A 23,253-nucleotide genomic window follows, 5' to 3' on the forward strand; every position below is an offset into this window, starting at 1 on the left:
CAAGACAACCATGAACCTACATTGGTACACTCTTAGCAAGTATGACACTAAATAAAACGCCTCTCTCCACCTTAACCTGTTGTTCACGTGTACTGAAAGCTAAGATCTCTAGCTCTGGCCAGATATCTTCACTATTCACCTTTATACTTATCATCATGTTGCTTGTGCATAATCTAATGACAAGTATAATTGAACACTATCTATAAGCAAATGACCATGATTTACTTATGACTTTGATGACTTTTATGTGCCCCGTATCCATTCTTGTCCTCTATTTTTCATGTTGTAAAGAAGGGCAAAGGAAAAGTTCTGCTTCGCAGTACAAAATCATGTCCCACTCTCTTCAAAGAATGTTAATCCAAAGTTCTGCACACACAGATCTTGCATTCTAATATAGTAAGGGTGTAAGTACCGTGTAAAAATGTGCATCTGGATGGACTGTGATAACACAAAAGTTGAACTTCAAAAGACAAATTCGTTAAACTATCCCACGCATTGGAAACCTATAAGAACAGTCCGTAGCTAATAAGTCGTTTCTTTTTGTTTCATACCATCTTTCTGCTTCTGTTGAGGGGTGAAGCGCACTCCCTGTGTGTTGACGTATTCCGATTCATGCAGAGACGCCGTGTCAGTGTTCGATTCTGTGTCTTCCGCTCCATCACACCCGGAGTCAGCCTTTTCGGGATCCGCCGACGGCAGCTTTCCCTCTTCAGTCTGTCGAGGATGAAAAGGAAAATATTGGATTCAGGTAACGAGTCTGAAAACAGTGGTCCATTACTTGCCACAACAGCAGCTTATGTAACAGGGGATACAACACACATCCACATGCATGCTACCACTTTCTTAATACTTGTGCAAGATACAGACAGTCTAACAAAAAATATGACAACATAATTTTCACTGGTTTCCAATTTGAGCCTATGCGCTGATGATGTGTCGATTTAAAAAGTGGCATTAACAGTCAGTCCGCAGCACGTATGCTAATGAGCTGATCCGGCAAGATTTATTCAGCACTCTCGTTGACGATCTTTGCGTTCGAAAGGTGTCTCGTCGTGCGAGATTTTGTGAGACTTTGATAGGGCTATGGTTTTCACAGTGTAGCGACTTGTACATACATTCGTCATGGCTACAAGCCACGGTAAATTGTTTTCCAGACTTTGATCTTTATTTTGATACTAAATTTGCCTGTAACATCGGATCTTATCATGACTATATAATCAGTTGAATTTGCGTAAATTTTACCTGCTTTTCACGGAAGATTTTGTCACCTAAAGTTCTTTTTTGGTTCCTGACCGGATTAAGAAACTGTTGTTTCTGATTTTGGCTTTTTCGTAGAGAGGAAACTTAGATACTCATCATATATTGGAGTCAAGGAGACGCAAGCATGATTTATACTAGTTTTTCCGTTTTGAAATGTCTGTAAAATTCACTCCTAAGCCAGAAGTATGCTCCGCACTAAGTGTACAGTGGTGCGAAAGAGCTCTCTCATTGGACAGTGCGTGCGTTCAGCGCTTGAACTACACGCGTGCCAAGAAACCGCAAGTGGCATGAAACCGTTATGTAGCAGCGTAATGACGTAATGCAAGCGCTGAGTGCAGGCGCTGTCCAATGAGAGAGCTTACTCTTGAGATTGCACGGTTTCAAGCTGATCAGCACTGACATCGATGTATATTTTACTGGTTCCTGACCGGATTAAGCAACAAATTGTCAAGATATTTACATGGATACAAAGATTAGGAGATGGACTACCAAATAAAGCATTTTCATTGAGACGCAAGGTGAATTTGGTATTTTTTGACGTCTTGAAAGTGTACTGCACGAATTACTTTTTTCATCATTTTTCAAGCTCAAATTACGCTATGAAATTTTTCATTTACAATAATTTGAGTAACATGTGACGATAGTTTACATATTTTCCTTGAATTTGATACCAAATTTGTGAACATAAGGTGTATTTTTGTAGCCGAAAGCCTAAGGACAAAATCCCCTTACGCAGCTCATTACGTATGCAAGCCTAAAGCGGGCTTGCATACGAGTTGAATAAATACGAGCGAATTATCGGGTGCTGCGGACTGACTGTTAAACATTTTACAATAGGTGAAGTTCTTCAAAGGACACATGTACAGGACCTGGTTTTAAACTGGCAAATGCACCTCAAAACACAGAATTATGCCATGATACAGAGGCTACATTCCTCCATTGAAGCGATTGATACGATGCAGACATATTCAAATTATTCTCTGACCTTGCTCTCATCACTTCTCTGGTCACCGGAAACAGAAATGACTCCACTCATCTTGGGTGTCTCACAGTCTGACGCCAGCGTGTCTTTCATGTCAACAGCGCCATCGGGAGGCTCCGACAGGGCAAGGGAATTGGGTCTCTCCGAGTCCCGACTGGCAACATCATCTACCACATTGTCTGATGGGTAAACACGATAACGGACAAATTACGTTGAAACAACAGAATCCCCAAAACAACAACTGACAATACACCAACCTTCTAACTCAACGGTTAAAAAGACCAACACACAATAAAAAATGAATATAAAAGTGCACAATTTACATCATGTGATTAAATATGATCTTCTGCTTATGACTGAAACAGAAACCATAGACATTTGAGGTATGTAACCAGAAAGTTAGACTGTAAAAAAGAAGTCAATCATCATCATAATCTCACACAAGATTACTCCAACAGATTCCCCATCTCATCATGACGAAAAAGAATCTTCATGAGCATTTGTCTCTCAAGATCTATGTAGTTAGTGCCATATCTGTTGTATCCTGCATACTGTAAAAGTTGATATTTTCATGCGATTAGCTTTTCACACTGAGCAGCTCAAAGACATATTTGTGGGTTCTTGAATTTGTGCTCTGCAACTGTCAACTCATTAGAAATATGCAGATAAAATTGAGACGATACATTTGCAGGTTTTAAAAGTAGCGAGAAATACATGAAAATTAATGTACCACGAAAATGTCTGCATTTACAGTAATGATGCTTTTTCATTCAACTGATATCAGGTCTCCAGCATCAATTCACTCACCTCCCCCAGTCTTCTCCTCTGGAATGCTCTTCACACCTCCAGCAGTCTGAACCGAGGCTGACTCCCCTGCCACAGGACTGGGGGAGGAGGCCGCTGGAGGCTGGCTACTGGTCTGGGCCGAGCCAGACGGTGGGGCAGAATGGGATGGGGAGGGTGTGGATGCGGTCTCTTCTATGGGCGTGGTGGATAGCCGGTCCTTCCTCGGCCTCACCTTGGGTGACTGCCGCGAACGGCGCCTCCTAGAGGTGTCTCCGATACCACCTGCCCTCATCTTTAACTGTTGAGGAATGAGAGAAATATGATTTGAGGCTTGAATGACATATATACAAAGTAGTCACATTCACATCATTGACGGGCAATATACAGCAACACCATCCAGCTGCAAATATTCATCAGAACTGAACACATAATCAAAATTGCAATCATCATCAACACCACCATTCCAGTTATTCATGATTTAAAAAAAAAAATGTGTTTAATTCCCAATTAAACTCTTTATTCTGCACATAGTGAAGAAGAAATTAGGAATGGAAGAAAAGGAAATTGAAAAGAGCTTTACACAAATGCATTCTTATGAAGGTTTGTTCAGGTTGAAGTCCCAACAGTGGGTGGTTATCCTGGTTTTGTTTTGTTTTGTTGTTTTGTTGTTGTTTTTTTGTTTTGTTTATGGCTAGATCCAAAACAAAAATGCTTCTTCTGGATGGGATGGAAGACCAATTGCTGGTCAAACCTACTTGAACTTCCCCTGGTAAAAGCTAAATGGACAAGGGCAGAGCATGGCAGAGATATATAGTCACACCTGCTTTAGCGGCCAGCTGTCTGTAACAACCACCTGCCATCCACTAAAAACAAAATATCACTGAGAGAATGCCATGTTACGAGACCCTGTCTATAGCAGCCCCCTGTTTGTAACAGCCACTTTTTTTCTCCTTTGTGTAGCCTTTTAAGAAAGGCTTGATTGTATTCAAAAAGGGCACAAAATGTGCAGTAAGGCATGGGCTCAAGTAAACGTAACAGTCATGTAGCTCAAGGCCCAAACCAGTGGGACATTAAATTTCTGAAACTCGTGAAGTGTTGCCTTGTGTACATTTCCCCTCTTTCTATTGCATCACTCTGACTACAATACCTTTCTGAGGCCGGAGATCTTCTCCTCCTTGAACTGGGGTAGGCGAGAGAACAGGAGCTGGACCATGTCATTGAGGGTGTGCTCTGCAGACTTCCTCAGCAGCTCTATCGGAGGATCAAAAAAAAAAAAAACATGATACATCACCTTTCACCACATCATACAATGTGTGAAGTGAATGTTTTAACCAAATCTACACGGTACCAAATGACAAGTTTCTACTAGTCAACAGAAACATGTGAGTACAATGTACTTTTCACACATAAGATTAAAGTCGACTGTTACCATCTGATGAAAGTAAGATATGACATGACAGTATTAAAGTAATGACATAATCTGGAATATTGCAATTTTGACAATACATTACATTACAGGAGTGTAAGTAAACACACATTCCCATAGATTTTGTATAGCAGCCATCAAGGTCTGGTGAAGAAAGGGTTACTATCTCCCCAACATGTAGTTCGAAACATTTTTTTTTGCCACACAAGTAATGTGCACAGTAAATCATTAATCTACAGTATTACAGAGGACTGCCCTGTAATGCCACATTTACACTATGTTCCCAACAGCCACATGTAGCAGCCCCGTTTGCCGTGCTGTTATGTTTTGTTGCGTTCACTCACTTTTACTATGGCCTACTAGGTTTCTCATTAGCACTGCAACTGCCATGGCCAATTTTTTTTTTCTTCTTTTGTTTAAAAATCTGGCAGGGCATCCGCAGCAATCACTGCTTGTCACGTTTGCCCATCCTGTTTCCCCGTATTGTCCTAAACCCATCCCATTTTTGTCTACGAAGGCCTCAAACATAACTGCCTTGTCCACCAGAAACATGGTGTACAATGTAAATGCAGCATAATAGATATTTCGAAAGATGAATTAAATTTCAAATATCGTCTCCATATTAGCACATACCACTGAGACGGAGCTCAAAGCAGATGCGGAAGCAGGAGGGCATGATCTCACACACAGCCTCATTGGACAGCAGCATGCCGATTGGTGTCAGGAGAAGAGTTCGCAGCACCTGACATATCCAAGAGAAACATTTCGATCAATGCAAATTTAGCCTGAAAACTGTTTTTGTTAAAAATTCACTTCAAACCAATTAATCTCTAAGGTGTTAAAGACCTGGTAGCATAAGGATTCACGGAGAGGGAAAACTGGCCCGGCTCAGATTTATTTGAGAACCCACGTAACAAATTATGTACAGCTTCATCACTGATCTCGATGTAAGAACACACAGCTCAAGAATCTCCTCTGGAGTCGACCGTTACCAATGAGCTTACGCTTCGATACATGTATTTGCTGACTGGTGCTATTTGTGGTTTTTGAATGTACCCAGGTGGGCAGCGAGTAAATTGGGCCACCCATGAATCCCCATTATACCAGGTCCCTAAATTTAATTATCACATCACTGGTCATTACCTATACACATTCAGCAGAAAATTAATCATCCTGAGATGCGTACCATACATGATACTAACATGAAGTGTTATGCATTCACAGAAAGTTATAATTAGATATTCAACCCTAAGCACCAAAGGGTAACAAATCAAAACACAGATCTGCATGGCACTGTTTGTCTGTAACTTCACAAACATGCATTTTAATGCATGCCTCATTTAGTGCAAAATTGTTGTTTTCCTGTAAGAATTTGTGTCCCAAGTTCACTTTTTTTTTTCACTTCAAAGGTATAAGAACTTTTGGCAGTCAAGCCTTACTTGAAGTATCTTCATGAGAACCACTTCATCTGAGCTCGGATCCGTTCCCACGAATCTGGTGTGTGTGACCGCATCTGCTACATTCTCTATACCTTGTGCAGCTCCCTCTATGGTTGGATCTATGTGAACAAACATCAAATAGATAAGGACATGACATAAGAGCAGCTTAACCCTTAAAAGACTGGGCTTTTTTGATGCCTCGTAGGACGGGGGGGGCTCATTGGGCCCCCCCTTAAGATCTCGGCCGTTGACCGCGTGATCGCAAGGAAAATTGGCACACGTGTCACCCACAAGGTAATCTATAAAACTAAATAGGTAATGATTTCACAATTATTCAAATCTATTTTTAATAAATTAATTATGCTAATTTATGCATGAAATTTTAAAAATGGCTGTAAATCTGTAATTAAAGGTCCAAAACTGCTAATTTTTGGTCAAGGTACTCTTTGTAGGATTCTTATTGAATGTACATCAAAAAAACGACAGTATCAATTTTTTTTCTTATGTATTTTATTGTTTTTGAAATTTCTTATGTATTTCTTTGTTTTCGACTTTTTGTTTTGTTTTGTTTTTCTTAATGGAAATCATCAGTGACATTATTCCAATCATAAACAACATGAAATTAATTGATTTTAATCAGTAAAAGTGAAAATAATGATACATTTATAAATTTTGAATGCAACCAAGTTAGAGACACCTTTAACTTTTCCAACCTCTGCCACCTTATGATTTTGATTGATCAGGAAACTTACTTTATAAGGCCTTGAAAATTTGTTTTATGTTATCTATTTTTGTCTTATTGCAAAGCACAACCACATAATTATGCTTATACTACGTATATATACTTTAGTAGTCTTGAGTGCATTTCACACTGTATATGTATATAATTTGTTTTAACAAGACTGGACTAATATCACAGATGAATATTTGATGACTACTAAAAACTGAAAATACTTTCTCTATCGTATGTTGCGTGTATGTATCGATTCCAATGTTACATCCAACTACATTCTGTCCAAGTATCTTCGATTCTGTTTATACAAAGTGTTTTAACAGAAATGCATAAAGCACCAAATTGGGCTGCAGCAAAATGTTATCAAAGTTAAGAAAGCTCCTCTACCAAAACACAAATGTCAATAAACACTCAATGCTTTCCAAGTAAATGATGCATTACTTCTACTCTATGGAGATTTCTCTGAAAATGTGTTATATATTTAAATTTCTTACCAAGGAGGCCGTAGGAGAGGAACTTGTTGACTGATGAGAGGGCAAGGCCCGTGATTGGTCCTGTTGTGTCGTCAGATCTGATGACGTCAAGAAATGGGCTCAGAAAAACATTTGGCTCGATGGCACCGAGGTCTGTGAAGGAAGATGGAACAGAAGATTGAAAACTACTTGAGCAGTTCTTTCCACAACAGGCACTCTGTATTAGAAATTTCAAAACTTCCAATTACACAAATTGGTATAATTACAAGTTGACAGACTGGCCTATCTATTCATTTACATCAATATCTTTTCTTTTCTTTTTTAATCTCATAAATTCATAAACTAGCACACAGATGTAGTTTTATATATATAAAACAGTCTATTGCAAATAACTTTTAATTCATTGCAGACTCTGTATAATGTTTTCTGATGTTTTACTCACATATGTAGGTCAGTAAGTTGATCACAACTCAGTCACAAGCAACAACAACAACAACAAAAATGAAAAATTGAATAAAATAAATGACATATCACATCCTGCATTTGATTTCCTGTACGTTCGGAGCAGACAAGGACAGGCAACCTCTTTTACATGGATACATTATCGCCTAGTCTGTTAATGTTCTGGCTCATTAGCTCTGCAAGTTAGAAAGCAGCCTACTTTATAACAACTATCATCGCACATACATGTACTCTGGGCCATGGGGGAATACCATCCAATTAAAACACCGATGTCTGGGTACCCATCTCATGCATACTGATGCAGTAAGGTCTTACTATGCACGTCCTGGGAATTTAGCACAGGCTGTCTCATCGCCTACAGACTTAGCATTCATAAGGCAGATTGCTACCTTATGAATGTATGATAGTCACACATTGATCTTACATTACACCTACTGCAAATGGCCTGAGAAAATCGAAGGCAGATTCTAACTGTAGTATCGACATGAATTTGATATCGTTCTCACAAGCAATAAAATACCTTCGGTGCAAACTATTGTAAGCTTAAAAATCATATCAAGGCTTCCCTTCCATATTTAACTAGACCAGCTTATCAAATTATTCCTGTATAGACATCGAATTATAGATCAATCATTCATTTCATATAGTTTGTGCCAAGAATTATACTATATCTTACAAATAAAGAATTATGTTTCCATGAGAAGTGTCAAATGCCCTTCTGTAAGTACTTTTAGAATCTTGAAAAAAACTCAGACATATTTCATTTTTTCACAATATGTAAGTTACATGCGTAGATCCATTCTGAGTATATGCAATGTATATTTTATTTTCGATAGCTTAACATCAAAGAGACATGACATGTTGATGCAATTATAAGTAATGCACATGTCAGCAGCACTTAAAATCAACAATAGAAGTTATTTGGAATTGAGCCTTTTCTTTTTCATACATATGTTGCACTCATTTCACTTGAAACACATTTCTCCCTCTAATTTTCAATCACACTGGACATATTACATTTTTCTCATCTTTCCTCATTCTTTTCTTTTCTGAACAAATACATTGTACAGTCAAATATCAATCACTGTCTCCAAGAAGCAATTCTTAAGCCTCATTTACCATAAGCTGGTCTTACCAGTATTTATCATGGTTGAGTAATGAGGGCTTTTTTTTTTCATGCTCTCTTTTTGTTAAAAAAAAAAAAAAAAGTTCTGTTATCTGTAAACAATCATATTTCATTTTTGTGATGTCATTAAAAAAAAAAAAATCAGTGAATGTATGCTCTCAGAGCACATTCATCGCAAGCATTGCCTATAACATATGGCTGATGAATTTGGTGGCAGGAAAGATACCGCTCAGATTGATTACACTGTCATTACTAATCATGTATATATGTGCTTCCATACACAAGATCAGACTAGTACCCTCCACATTTGTAGAGCACCCTGCATCCTATGCAGCAGCATGTACAGTAGATGCCAGTATTTGTATCCAACTTAAGTTCTTTTGAAAGGTGGATTCTCTTAACCCTAAAAGGGCCGGGGGGGGGGGGGGGGGGGGGGGGGCGGAATCCGCCCCCCCTCGACGTTTTGCGCTATAATTCTGTAACGCGAGAAGGCCTCGTCGCGAGGCTTCTTGACTTTCTTCGTTCAAGTCTCGCGCAACTTTTGAGACCAAATTTGCAACGTCCGCGCATACTTTTGCGAAGCCACGCCCATTTTTGTAACGGAATGTCGCCCCAAAATGGGCACAATTTTGTGATTTTGTGTACATTTCCTATGGAAAACAGTGCTCTGTCATGAAAGTTATAAAAACCTGATTATTTTTACAATTAATCACTTTCATTGATTAATTTTGTACTAATTATGGTAGAAAAGTGGTCAGTGACAATTTCCAATGAAAAAACAAAGAAAAAACAAAAGTTGAAAAACACAGAAATACATAAGAAATTCTGAAACCAATAAAATACATAAGAATTGAAATGAGTTTCGGAAGTTTTTGTGATGTACAATTGTTGAATATGCTAAAATAGATTTACAGATCAAAAATTAGACTCTCAATGCTTTTAATTAGGCTAAAATAACATCTTGAGCTTAATTTGCATGATTAATTAATTAAAATTAGAAATTGATTGTTTCAAAAAATCTTATGACACAATCTTGTAGATTATGATGCGGGTCTCACGCATGCAAAATTTCATCGCGATTGCACCACCGATGGCCGAGATCTCAGGGGAGGGGCTCTGTTTGACACTACCCAATTAAGCGGAGAGTACTGTACTTACATTGTATGCAGTTGCAGTGGACGACTACGATTAACTCCCACGAAACGTTTTGAATTTTCAACCGTCATCGAGGCAGTGCAAATTGGGTGTTCTCATTTTCACCAAAATTTCACCTTCTTATATCTCCACTATACATTGACCAAAATAGCTCAAACTTTCAGTATCAATGCAAATTCAGGCCTTGAATTTCGCCAGTTTTAGGGGCAGGCAATTTTTGGTTTTGGGGGCACTCTCTCGCAATATTTTTTTAAGGGCAGCAAGGCAAGTCAGAGGGGCACCAAGGCAAAACTCAAAAATTTGAAAGGGCACCAAGGCAAAACCAAAAGAAAAAAAAAAAGAAATGGCTTCCAAACTTAAGCGAACATTATTTCCAATCATTCATTGCTGTACTTTACATGGTAAGGGCTCACCTCAGTTTGAGTTTAATTAGTGTAGACCACATTTAATTACGTCTTTCAAGAAAGAAAGAAATATGATAAAAATGGTCCATATAGACAAGAGAGAAATACCATAATTCATTCACAGGTAGGCCTACATGTCCAGTAGATTTAGTGGACTCCGACTTAAGCGCAGCTGTTCAGTTGGTGGAGAGAAAACACTGTCACTGGTTGAGATCAAATCTGGAAGATCATTTTATTACCTGTACAGAGCTGCCAACCTTTGGAAGCACAAATTAGTACTCAGCAGCTCCAAAATTTGCATTCCATCAGAATTCGTATTTTTTCAATCTCCCTCTTTTTGCTATTTTGAAATAAACTCGCCAACTTATGAGGCCTACAGGTTCTAAACATAATATTACGACACATACTGACTGAAGTACCGAGTTGGTCATCAGCACGATAAAGATTCCAAACTACGCAATGTTCAGTGTTGATTGATTGCTTACTCGCTCGCAAAGAATGTGTACTTACTACTAGTGCATGTATGTACCTCTAAAAACTTGCTGGGCTGGTTGTGGAAACTTCCACTACGTAGCAGGGGAGGGGGAATGCTTTCATCTTCTCAAGAGAGCTTTTGTGTGAGCGAATGCAAAACTCTGTTGGGTGTTTCCAATTACTGTATACTATAAAACATAATCATCCGTCGTTTTCAGGCTTTTTCATTTCATTGGATTTTAAACATCATTTTCCGAAGTATTCAAATTTCTTTTCCCCTGAATGGAATTGGAAAGTCTGCCATAACGATGATCGTTAATGCCGCGCTGTGTGTCGATGTGTCAATGTGCAAAACATGTGGTTTGACTTTCAAGTTTAAAGGAATGCGCCATGTGCTTACTGCAAGTTCGATGGATCGAATGCGCCATAGCTGAGCTTAATGGTTTGGTTACGGTAAACACAATACGTTCGATACAAAGAAATCATTACGTCTTTCACGAGGAAAAAAGGCACAAAACAAAAAAAAAACAAAAAAACACCCACGAACGTATATTGACAGCCAAAACTTTAAAAAGTAATAAGCAGTTTGATGAGCTTGAAATTAATTGTCATGATGTTGCTGTCTAAGCGGGTGATGGCTGCATCTCATAGGACCTACTTATAAAGAATTTGTCTGGGCATACGAGACCTTTCATGTATTTCTGTGATTGCATTTTTAGTCGAATGATACTTGATTAACCAATCATTTTGGGGGTTTTTTTATCGTTCTGGAAACATATAAGATATTCGATTCAGTACACTATAATCAACTGTTCGATGTTTCCTACTTTGTGCCAAAAGAAAGGCTATAATAGAATCATGATATGTTTGCGATGATTCCTTTAATTTAACTCTTGCGCTAGTTCTTCGATCAATATTTCCAGGATATTTACACGCTGTTTATTCCAGTGCGCGCATTCTTTCGTCTGGCACCTGGGTCTGGCACCTGCTTTTGTGGAAATTTCCACAAGGGGAGAGGGGAGGGGTGTCAAGTTTCTTCGAGCCAAAGAGACTGCATACACAATCTCCTTGCTTCTATTAGTATTTACTGTGCTGTCATTCGTGTTTTCCCCCTATTCTTTGCTGGTTATGAACATTTCGATTTCACTTTATGACGGTTGGTAGCATGTGGTTCATTTAGTTGTGAGGGGTATGTATCTTTTGTTTTATCATTCTTGGGAGGGGAAAGAAGAGGGAAAATGAAATAAAATGAAGGGCAAGTATGCTCAGCATTCACAGCAAGCTGTCTTTTACACCTGCATCATTAATTATCATCACCATCAGGCATCACTCTGATCATTTTGACCTTTTCCTATCAACATTTTATAGAAACACGATCACCATCATCACTCGAGATAAACGCCTAGGAATAGAAAGTAGAAAGTATCAACAACCTCCCGACAACAACACAAACATTACAAAAGATAACACACAGCACACCGAAGCGGCTGGGATCAAACTCGCTTCGAAATATTGCAGCAAAACAGAAATCGCCGTTACGAAAATGCATGTACAGTGCTAGACACTTGAAAGAATTACGTTTAAATACTTCAAACTATAAATGGAACGGATAAAGTGATATTAAACGGAAGAAATCGTACCAAACAAGGCATGAGAAATGACAGAAATAAAATGATAAGTAGGCCTATAGGCCCTAGCAGAAGTTTCCCGCACCGAAAGCTACGAGAGAATATTTAAAGGCCCCCTACATGACAGTAGAAACTCAGCATTACGACGAGATCCTTGACCTTGGGATCAGCAGTCAAACGATACAAAACAAAGGCAATTAATTCATTTGGACCGGAAAAATAGTTTGTTACAAGTATTTTGTAATATGAGATCTCCTTAATAGGCTTAGAAATACATTGAAACACAGGAAAGAAAGTTTGAATGCTTTTCACCTGCGCTAGGCCTACTGCCGTACTGGTACTGCAGTGCACATCAACACATGAACAGAAACTCACCTCTTACTTGCAGAAAAATGATGTAATAACGTTTAAAAAAAACACACACAACAGTCTAAAAGTCATTTCGTACTTGGGAGACAAGGGAAAAGCGGATGAAAAAGAAGAGAAAAAGAAGCAGACATTGCTTCTACCCCACCTCAAAAGAAAACGAATTAGGATACAACTACTTGTAAGTATGTGGCTGGAAACTGGCTAATGTGTAGCTACTCGCGCTCCCCAGCTGGCCACACACACACACGGGGATGCCACAGCGATCGATGTAAACATCCTAGGGGCTGGCGGCGGCAGGGATTCACGCACGCGAAGTTCCGTTCGGTGTATAGAGTACGCAAGCAGCGATTTGCGTGTGCGCCCACTTTTTCTATTCAGCGCTTTCTACATTCAGTGCGTACGCGTTGCGTTGATATCCCAGCCGAGTACACTACAGATGGCATGACACATAATGCGATGTGCGTTTATCAATTTTTTACCCATTATTTTTCCCCACTGTGACTTCGTACTTTCTAAGGACGTTTTCGTATTTTCGTATTCCGTTCGAGTTTTCGTAACAAATACAAATTTTTTGAGCTGTATTTCTGATGAAAGGGCATCACGGCAGACCAAAAATAGGGGACGGCAACAAGTTGCCGTGAGCATGGTAATTTTGAGAGGGGCATCGCGGCAAGTAGATAGGGCATTGCGGCAAATTGCCTTTTGCCGCCCGGGTAATTCGAGGCCTGCAAAATGATGATTTCTATCCACATACGAAAAATCACAAGAAACGATTGAGTACTTTTTAAGTTATTCAACATTTCATGTTTCGCTGTCTCGGAAAACTAACCTCCGATTATTTCCAAACACATCTGGTCGCACCACTAAATATTCATGAAACTCAACATACATATTCATAAGACATGGGCGGACGTTAGCAAAGTGCTGTTCGCTTTGCCCAAGACCTATTCTTGAAGTTACAAGTGAAAATAAATGAGGTATCTTGTCGGAAATCTCAAATTGTGCGGGAGCAGCAAACAAGAATAATGATGCCATATTCTTAGAAAAACTGATTTGCGCTTGCGCAATGAATGGACTTTCCCATACATGCTGCTTCGATCCAGTGAGCCGACTGGTCGATGCGTACTGTTCTGTGCGATACGAGGTGGCTGCTGCAGATGCCTAGTACACTGGACATGCATGATTGAGAGTGGGCCTCGGAGTGTCGATAAGTACATGTAGCAGTGCGCTGCAGGGGAATTCGCCACCTCACAAAGCACTTACTTTATCAGAACTGGCTTACTAAAAAGAAAGAAGCAAAAATGTGAATATCTACCAGCTATGATACCACTTGTAAATTCATGACATTGGATTATTCGGACTTTACGCAGATTTTACTGCACTAGTAAGTAACAGTACAACTATGAATTCCCGGTACGAGTTACAATCAGAGTAAAATACAGGTGATGCGAGCGCCACAAAGATGTGGGTACGTGGGACTGTACCCTGTCTTCCCGTGGGCGAATGACTATGACATTTCATGCTCAGAACGAAGGTAGAAAGTGCACCTCTTTCAATTATTTCCAGACATATCTGAACGCATGACTTCTCGAATGTGATATTTTAGAGTTCCGTAAAGAAATACATACTTACTATTGTTCACGAAGTCAAAATGTGAAATTTTAGCAACGATTTCTGACAATTATATTTTCCGTTTTGAGAGTGAAGTTATGCTCCATTTTGGAATATCTTATCGCCGTTATTTAAACAAGGTAACATAATGGCAGGTTAAAATGGGGTTTTTACGTTTCGTAACCGTTTGGATTATCAAAAAATATTAAATAATAGTAAAGTTACAGCAGTTTTGCTGCGACACTTTCCTAGCGGTTTTCATGCGTGTTCATTCAAGAGGAAAGCGAGGTCATGTCAAAATGAAAACAGCGAGTTAATTGCACCCGTCCGCTGTGACGGTATAAAGCTTGAACAACTCTGGTTTCCAAGTTATACAAAGTACATCACAACTATTGATACATGAGAAAAATGACACTGACTAGTTTCACCTAAACAGTAATGAGATATTGCTTTCAGAATCCACAGGAAGTAAGTCAAGGACACTTTTATTCTCACTGCTGAATACAAAGAGGTTAATTGGGCTTGCTTTTACACATGCCATTTTGACACAACATATTACCTCCTATTTAAATTCATGAAATTCTTCCGTCGAGATGTTTTCATTGCAACTGATTGACAAATTGCCCTACATCGACGTAAATAAGCACTGAATTGATCAGTGTTTTAGTAGTAGCCATGATAAAAAATCATGGGCGTACATACTCGAGCAGGATTCGAACCTACGATCTCCTGATCACCGGACAGGCGTCATCTCCACTAGACCACCGAGCTTTCGCCCAACAGCAAGTGTTGGTTCTAATCCTTATAGCATGCAGCGGGTACTGCTTTGTTATTTAAATTCACGAAATTCTTCCGTCGAGATGTTTTCATTGCAACTGATTGACAAATTGCCCTACATCGACGTAAATAAGCACTGAATTGATCAGTGTTTTAGTAGTAGCCATGATAAAAAATCATGGGCGTACATACTCGAGCAGGATTCGAACCTACGATCTCCTGATCACCGGACAGGCGTCATCTCCACTAGACCACCGAGCTTTCGCCCGACAGCAAGTGTTGGTTCTAATCCTTATAGCATGCAGCGGGTACTGCTTTGTTATTTAAATTCATGAAATTCTTCCGTCGAGATGTTTTCATTGCAACTGATTGACAAATTGCCCTACATCGACGTAAATAAGCACTGAATTGATCAGTGTTTTAGTAGTAGCCATGATAAAAAATCATGGGCGTACATACTCGAGCAGGATTCGAACCTACGATCTCCTGATCACCGGACAGGCGTCATCTCCACTAGACCACCGAGCTTTCGCCCGACAGCAAGTGTTGGTTCTAATCCTTATAGCATGCAGCGGGTACTGCTTTGTTATTTAAATTCATGAAATTCTTCCGTCGAGATGTTTTCATTGCAACTGATTGACAAATTGCCCTACATCGACGCCCTACTGATCAATTCAGTGCTTATTTACGTCGATGTAGGGCAATTTGTCAATCAGTTGCAATGAAAACATCTCGACGGAAGAATTTCATGAATTTAAATAACAAAGCAGTACCCGCTGCATGCTATAAGGATTAGAACCAACACTTGCTGTCGGGCGAAAGCTCGGTGGTCTAGTGGAGATGACGCCTGTCCGGTGATCAGGAGATCGTAGGTTCGAATCCTGCTCGAGTATGTACGCCCATGATTTTTTATCATGGCTACTACTAAAACACTGATCAATTCAGTGCTTATTTACGTCGATGTAGGGCAATTTGTCAATCAGTTGCAATGAAAACATCTCCACGGAAGAATTTCATGAATTTAAATAACAAAGCAGTACCCGCTGCATGCTATAAGGATTAGAACCAACACTTGCTGTCGGGCGAAAGCTCGGTGGTCTAGTGGAGATGACGCCTGTCCGGTGATCAGGAGATCGTAGGTTCGAATCCTGCTCGAGTATGTACGCCCATGATTTTTTTTATCATGGCTACTACTAAAACACTGATCAATTCAGTGCTTATTTACGTCGATGTAGGGCAATTTGTCAATCAGTTGCAATGAAAACATCTCGACGGAAGAATTTCATGAATTTAAATAACAAAGCAGTACCCGCTGCATGCTATAAGGATTAGAACCAACACTTGCTGTCGGGCGAAAGCTCGGTGGTCTAGTGGAGATGACGCCTGTCCGGTGATCAGGAGATCGTAGGTTCGAATCCTGCTCGAGTATGTACGCCCATGATTTTTTATCATGGCTACTACTAAAACACTGATCAATTCAGTGCTTATTTACGTCGATGTAGGGCAATTTGTCAATCAGTTGCAATGAAAACATCTCGACGGAAGAATTTCATGAATTTAAATAACAAAGCAGTACCCGCTGCATGCTATAAGGATTAGAACCAACACTTGCTGTCGGGCGAAAGCTCGGTGGTCTAGTGGAGATGACGCCTGTCCGGTGATCAGGAGATCGTAGGTTCGAATCCTGCTCGAGTATGTACGCCCATGATTTTTTATCATGGCTACTACTAAAACACTGATCAATTCAGTGCTTATTTACGTCGATGTAGGGCAATTTGTCAATCAGTTGCAATGAAAACATCTCGACGGAAGAATTTCATGAATTTAAATAACAAAGCAGTACCCGCTGCATGCTATAAGGATTAGAACCAACACTTGCTGTCGGGCGAAAGCTCGGTGGTCTAGTGGAGATGACGCCTGTCCGGTGATCAGGAGATCGTAGGTTCGAATCCTGCTCGAGTATGTACGCCCATGATTTTTTATCATGGCTACTACTAAAACACTGATCAATTCAGTGCTTATTTACGTCGATGTAGGGCAATTTGTCAATCAGTTGCAATGAAAACATCTCCACGGAAGAATTTCATGAATTTAAATAACAAAGCAGTACCCGCTGCATGCTATAAGGATTAGAACCAACACTTGCTGTCGGGCGAAAGCTCGGTGGTCTAGTGGAGATGACGCCTGTCCGGTGATCAGGAGATCGTAGGTTCGAATCCTGCTCGAGTATGTACGCCCATGATTTTTTATCATGGCTACTACTAAAACACTGATCAATTCAGTGCTTATTTACGTCGATGTAGGGCAATTTGTCAATCAGTTGCAATATTACCTCCTAACCAAGTTCTGTAGGAATTTCTAAAAATTCATAATACGGCTTCCAGCTTTGATAAATTCAATCAAATTTCCATGTTGTAACCTATGTATTGTTTTTGCATAATATATTATGTATTTGTAAGTACAGAATTATTACTGAGTAACTGACAAACATAAATCATAGTCATGAATGCATACCACCTCCATACTAGTGACAATACTTTCCTCTTGCCAATACCACTATCAAATAAACCAGACATATAAAGGAAACTGAGACAGCAGAATGTTAAACTGAAGTTGTATCACTGAATAAGGTTATTGATCAGACGTCCTATAATTGGCCTACCTGGAACAGTGTTGAGGATTTCCTTTAGCTGAGCAAAGCTGGCTAGAAAAGGATCCTGGTCTTCTTCCTGGACATGTAAAGCAAAAGTGTGTTTTGTGAATCACAAAATCTGCAGCACTGATGTATGACATATACAGCTTTCATCATCTCTCAGTTACCACTTTAAAAAAAGATCGACAAATTTCTAAATAGCAGTTGCTGGTGTACAAGAGAGAGAGACAGCTACCATTATAACAAATCAAAGCAGCCAAGAGTTTCCAAGTTTAGAAGTTGGTCAACAACACAAGTACATTTATCTCACATCTGATCTCCACAAGCTACTTGATTGTAAGGACAATTCTATAATGAATTGTACATTTAGCAACTGTGAGGCCTTTGAAAATTCTGCTAAAACACACACACACACACACACAAACACACAACAAATTCATGAACAACAAAGGGTTCAAATTAAAAAAAAAAAAAATGCTTGATGCTATCTTTGATATGAAACACTAATATCAAAACTTGTGTAATCTCGTAATAGAAAGACACAACACCAAATCACAGAAATATTACCTTGGACCTGATGGGGTTTTAACTGTTTTTTCCTTTAGCAAGGATCAATCCTACATGTATGTATTAGAAGTGACCACATGCACACATCTATCAGACAAACGTACATGCATCTGTTAGACAATTCATTTGTAACTAAAAGATTCATATACTGATTTCTTTAGCCTTCCACATGATGACTGTACCACTGAAATAAAAAGGAAAAGAACAAAGAACAAAAAATAATTTAAAAAGAGCCTTCCAGGGTTGATTATTAGTGCCTTCATAACATCTGTGATGTATTCTTGTGAAGTAAAGGACTACTAACCTGAGGGAGATGAGATGACCATCTTGAGCTACGCCTCATAGCCGTAACAACAAGCTGTATTTCTCCCAGGACAACGTAGATGCCATTCTTAGGTGGGGTGATTCGAGGCGCTGCCATGGCAATGGCCTAAGCTCTTGGTGACGTCACACTAGCTTCAAATTGGCAGCCAGCAAAAAATAAGGGCTGAGCAGGTTGCAAACGTAGAATTTGGAGGTTGGGGCCTTTGACGGCCAACCAAAAGATTTATGGAATAGGACAAACACGACAAAATCAGGTCTGCAGTTCACATCCTCACTGCCATTTCATGATCTGAAATAAATAACAAAGTGAAAAGTTTGTTAGCCCAAATTGAAATCAAGAGTTGATAACCAAATATTTGCCTTGCCTTGAACAATACATACAGGTACTTCTGCTTCTTACACTGGATCCTTAGAAAGACATTCTGCAGTACAGAGTTTAATCGGGAAAAGTCAGGAGGCAAGTTTTTCTCTCCTTCAAGTGGTGCTCGCGCTTAAGCAGATGGCTGGTATTGGCCCGTGCAAACCATCAGGCCCATGAAGCCCAGTGTGTCGTCATTACACAAATCATGCACAGTTATTAAACCCACTGATAACTACAGTAACAAGTACCGGTACACACAGGCTACGACATTCAGACACAAAATAACGATAAAAGATGACAACAGTCTCACATTTGTGCAATTACAGGTTGTACATCAACGGAACAAACCTTCATTCACTTGATCAACAAAATAACCCTTTTTAGACTTCATAGTACAAAATACATATAAAGTCACAATGCCTAAGACTTGAAACTGATCACTTTGTAGCAGGCTTTGTAGGTAGAACGGGTTCGGGTTCACTTTCCTCGTGATTTCCACCGTCCACCAGCCTTCGTTTGGGCTCCTTTCATGCAAGTATTCCGTGGTATCCAGTGCAGGCAGCGCACAACCCATGCAATAAAACGCCACATATTGTATGTAGGCCTGCAGGATCTCCTCCCGTGCTTGCACAAGCTTGCTCTGAAAATCTGATAGCTTTCATGGCTTGCATGCTGTTTGCACTGGATGCAGAGGGACGCTTGTACGGAAGTCACCAAAAGGCTGGTGGACAGCTGGGGGCCTAGCCCATGAGCATCTTGCCCCGAGGGCCTCATGACAATCCAATGTCCCCCAATGACATGCTTATGGTGACAGGAGAACAGACCATGTGAGTAAAGACAGACCAGGGAGGTGCTAGAGAAGGAGAGGCAACCAAAGCTCTCCTTTGAAGTCATGCGCGGCACTGCCGAGAAGTTATGCGTTAGTATAACCCCGGGACGCTCCGTGTACACAGTTACACACTGTGGGAGCGTCCTGAGTCAATAGAGTGCTATATCGGTAAGCTTGAAAAACATACACAGTCTGTCACAGATTTTCGCGCCTCCGTAAGTTTCGAATTTCACTAGAAAAAAACTTACTTTATAGTATACATACAGAAGATTCTTATCTAATTCCTACCATACGTTCACCTTGTTCTTGTTCACACTGGTCCAATGATCTTGAAAAAACATTTTTTTTACAGGTCCATCCCCTAGTAGCTCCCCATCCCATTCACCATTTTCGAAATCAGTATGCAGTACACTGCGCACGTAAATATTCATGTGCTGGGCGGAGTCGCAATGCTTTTAGCCTTCTGACAAGGCCTGCGTGCGCGTACCCACCCAGAAAGCAACGCAATATACAGCGAGAGGGTTTGCCACAACAGTATGATACGGCCTTGCCATAAAGCCACAGCTGTACAGATGAATTGACGGCCAGCGCATGCGCACAAGTTTCAAATCCATTGACTGTATAAGATGTCGTTCTCCCAAGTTCCTTTCGACCGAGTCATATTTAACTCATCAATTTGAGCAGAAATGGAATATTGGCAGGACCAAAAGTTGAACGCAGTCAGTCTTCAACATTATAACTTCACCTGTAAGTCTTCATATTACAGAATTTTTGCGATTTCATATTGATATTTAGGCGCTATACTTCGCCTGTCATGATCATATCTGCTACAATGCGCAGCCCCAACACTGCGTGTTGGGGCTGGTCGCAGTTAGCGTTAGTACAGGTGTTACCCATGTGCTTTGACAAAAGAGAGCATCAATAATCGGGACTAGTGCTCTCACATCTAGAAATATTTGCTCCTACTGCAATTCGCTCTCTCTTTCAATGTGATGGCAACAATGAATTTGTGTACCTTGAATTGGAGCAGCGAATCAAAATGCAGTGTAAAACTCACAATTTCAACAGCAAATAGTTTAAAAACACGCTGGAACACGCTTTAACGGAGTACTTTATTTGAAAGATCAAAATATCCCCTTGCCTTATTAACAGATAGAAAATTAACATGCGGAAATGTGCGCATCATAGAAAAAATTAGGTTTTTAAGAGGGCCTAATGCACTTGTCAATGTAATGACTCACCCCACTACCCCCGGACATGGGTGCGTCATTTCCTCGTTTGGTCCGTCAAATTTGTGACCCAGGTGTCCCGTCATTTTACCAGCTTTGTCCGTCAAATTTTTGACCGAGGGTTGCGTCAAAATCCCATCATTGTCGGTCACATTTTTGACCGAGGGGTGCATCATGGTACGTCACTTGGCTATGGAAAATAACACGCATTATTCTGAACCGAGGGGTGCGTCACTTGGCTACAGCCTATGGAAAACTGCACGCATTTTTGCACGCTACCAGTACCGTATACACGTACCGCGAGTGAAATTACGGTGAGCGTTTTCCCGCGGCAAGTGAAAATCAAAGTCGGGAAGCATTTTGGAATAAGAGGGAAAAATGCTTGCCAGAATCTGGCAAGCAAATAATTTAAAAGCCACCCTTTCTCCTCACATTTTCTATCCAACAAACCCATGAAATCACGCATACTCAATCTCAAGTCAAACCAGGGACTTGTTTAGCGATGTAACAATTTCTTAGTACGCTGTGCGAATCTCTACGTACAGCGACTGGGCTAGCCGGCTGCGTATACTCGCGGGAATGCCGTGGCGTGGTGTGTACCTGTGCTGCAGTATGCATCCACCGGACTAGCAATGGCCGCGCACACACAGCGCATCTGCACATTGTGATTGTCGTATGGATGGATTGCATGCACAGAATACATACTAGGGCCTACTGTACGGAATATCGTAGCAGCAGCGTGATGTACGGTGAATGACGGTACGGTGCTTGCAGGGCCAGGGTAAGGAAAACTTGCCGAAACTTTTACAAATTATGTTTACGAACCAAAAGAAAATGAAATTGCTTGAATAAAACGTATGCAAAAATCGTTTCAGTATTTTCGGGGGTGCGTCAAATGTACCGAGGATGTCCGTCAAAAAAGTGACCGAGGTGTTCGTCACTTTCAACGTGTTGTCCGTCAAAAAAGTGACTGTGGTGTTCGTCACTTGCAGCCTTTTGTCCGTCAAAAAAGTGACTGTGGTGTCCGTCAAAAACCCCGTGTGGTCAGTCAAAAAATGACCATGACGCACCCATGTCCGGGGGTAGTGGGGTGCGTCATTACATTGACAAGTGCATAATTTTCATTTCCTTTCGATTTGCGAATTACGAAGAAACTAGAAATACATGTTAATAATATTGAATTCTTTCCTTAACTATTCTACATCAATTCGAGTATTTCATTTAAAATTTTGCGGTGAAATAATGCTTGTAATTCAACGAAAGGTGAAATGCGTTCTTCATCTCCGAACTTCGTCTTGCAACTAGAGCGGTGCCGAGCATGACTTCAAAGCGTAATGGAATGCTAGACATCCCATTGTAACGCCTTGAACCCAAACATGTGTTTGCATGAATTACGAAGAGTTGCCACTCCATCTCTGTAACACCTTCCTGGACAGACCAGCAGACATGAGCATGGATGAGCAGGATCAAGGAGCTAGGACTAGAAATATTCTAGTAGGAGCCCCCCTCATGAGCGGGTTTCCTGGACACTGAGATCAGCCAGACAAACACCCTAATCAAAACGTTACATTATGTTTGACACTGTCCAACTAGCTGGCAAGCGGCGAATGATTTACCTGTCTACGCTACCTGACAACAGTGCAGTGACAGGACAAAAAGGCTACGCTGTCGCTGTTGTGTACTGACACTGTGTGCCGCGTGAAACTGAAAGACATCGTATAAAATTATCGCACCGATCAAATATCACGACCACTCACACTGCGTCTAAAAAATATGTTAGGTTTTGTCTTCCTGTAATACTCGAGCATATCAAATTCTGCGCAGTCTTGTGAGGGTGTCAAAAATTAATTTGATTCTTTAAATACTCACCACAGCAGAACAGACAACAAAATATGTTGAAACCAGTCCCCTTCTGTTCATATGCCGGTTACGTTTGCATAGCATTAACCCTTCGGTAATGTAGGCACCAATGGCTGATTCGATGAACGAACCTCTCTCTTCCGAAGGCAAAGTACACACACACAGCACAGTACATGTACGTCTGTGAATACAACTCTCTCAAAATGACGTGGTGCGCATGTGTACAATATGGCTGACGTTGCGAATAGAGTGGTGCCCAAACATTGTACGATGTAAATAATAAGGGCATTAGGGGCCCATTCTGCCACGAAGAAGAGAGAAGTTT

General features: G+C 40.3%; 1 protein-coding gene across 1 annotated transcript in view; it reads right to left on the reverse strand.

The window, feature by feature from the left end:
- Positions 1 to 22,682, reverse strand: part of LOC140229233 (Golgi-specific brefeldin A-resistance guanine nucleotide exchange factor 1-like) — a 46,021-nt gene extending 23,339 nt beyond the window's left edge. The window contains exons 1-10 of the mRNA XM_072309509.1: positions 22,637 to 22,682; positions 18,630 to 18,938; positions 17,768 to 17,834; positions 7,121 to 7,252; positions 5,894 to 6,012; positions 5,088 to 5,196; positions 4,176 to 4,279; positions 3,050 to 3,326; positions 2,246 to 2,421; positions 552 to 714 (exon numbers count right to left, since the gene is read on the reverse strand). Of these exons, the coding sequence (XP_072165610.1) occupies positions 552 to 714; positions 2,246 to 2,421; positions 3,050 to 3,326; positions 4,176 to 4,279; positions 5,088 to 5,196; positions 5,894 to 6,012; positions 7,121 to 7,252; positions 17,768 to 17,834; positions 18,630 to 18,746 (1,264 nt within the window). The 5' untranslated portion in view covers positions 18,747 to 18,938; positions 22,637 to 22,682. The remainder of the gene's footprint in view (positions 1 to 551; positions 715 to 2,245; positions 2,422 to 3,049; positions 3,327 to 4,175; positions 4,280 to 5,087; positions 5,197 to 5,893; positions 6,013 to 7,120; positions 7,253 to 17,767; positions 17,835 to 18,629; positions 18,939 to 22,636) is intronic.
- Between the last annotated feature and the right edge of the window lie 571 nt (positions 22,683 to 23,253).

Source organism: Diadema setosum, chromosome 5, assembly GCF_964275005.1.
Source record: "Diadema setosum chromosome 5, eeDiaSeto1, whole genome shotgun sequence".
In the NCBI taxonomy this organism is placed as follows: Eukaryota; Metazoa; Echinodermata; class Echinoidea; order Diadematoida; family Diadematidae; genus Diadema; species Diadema setosum.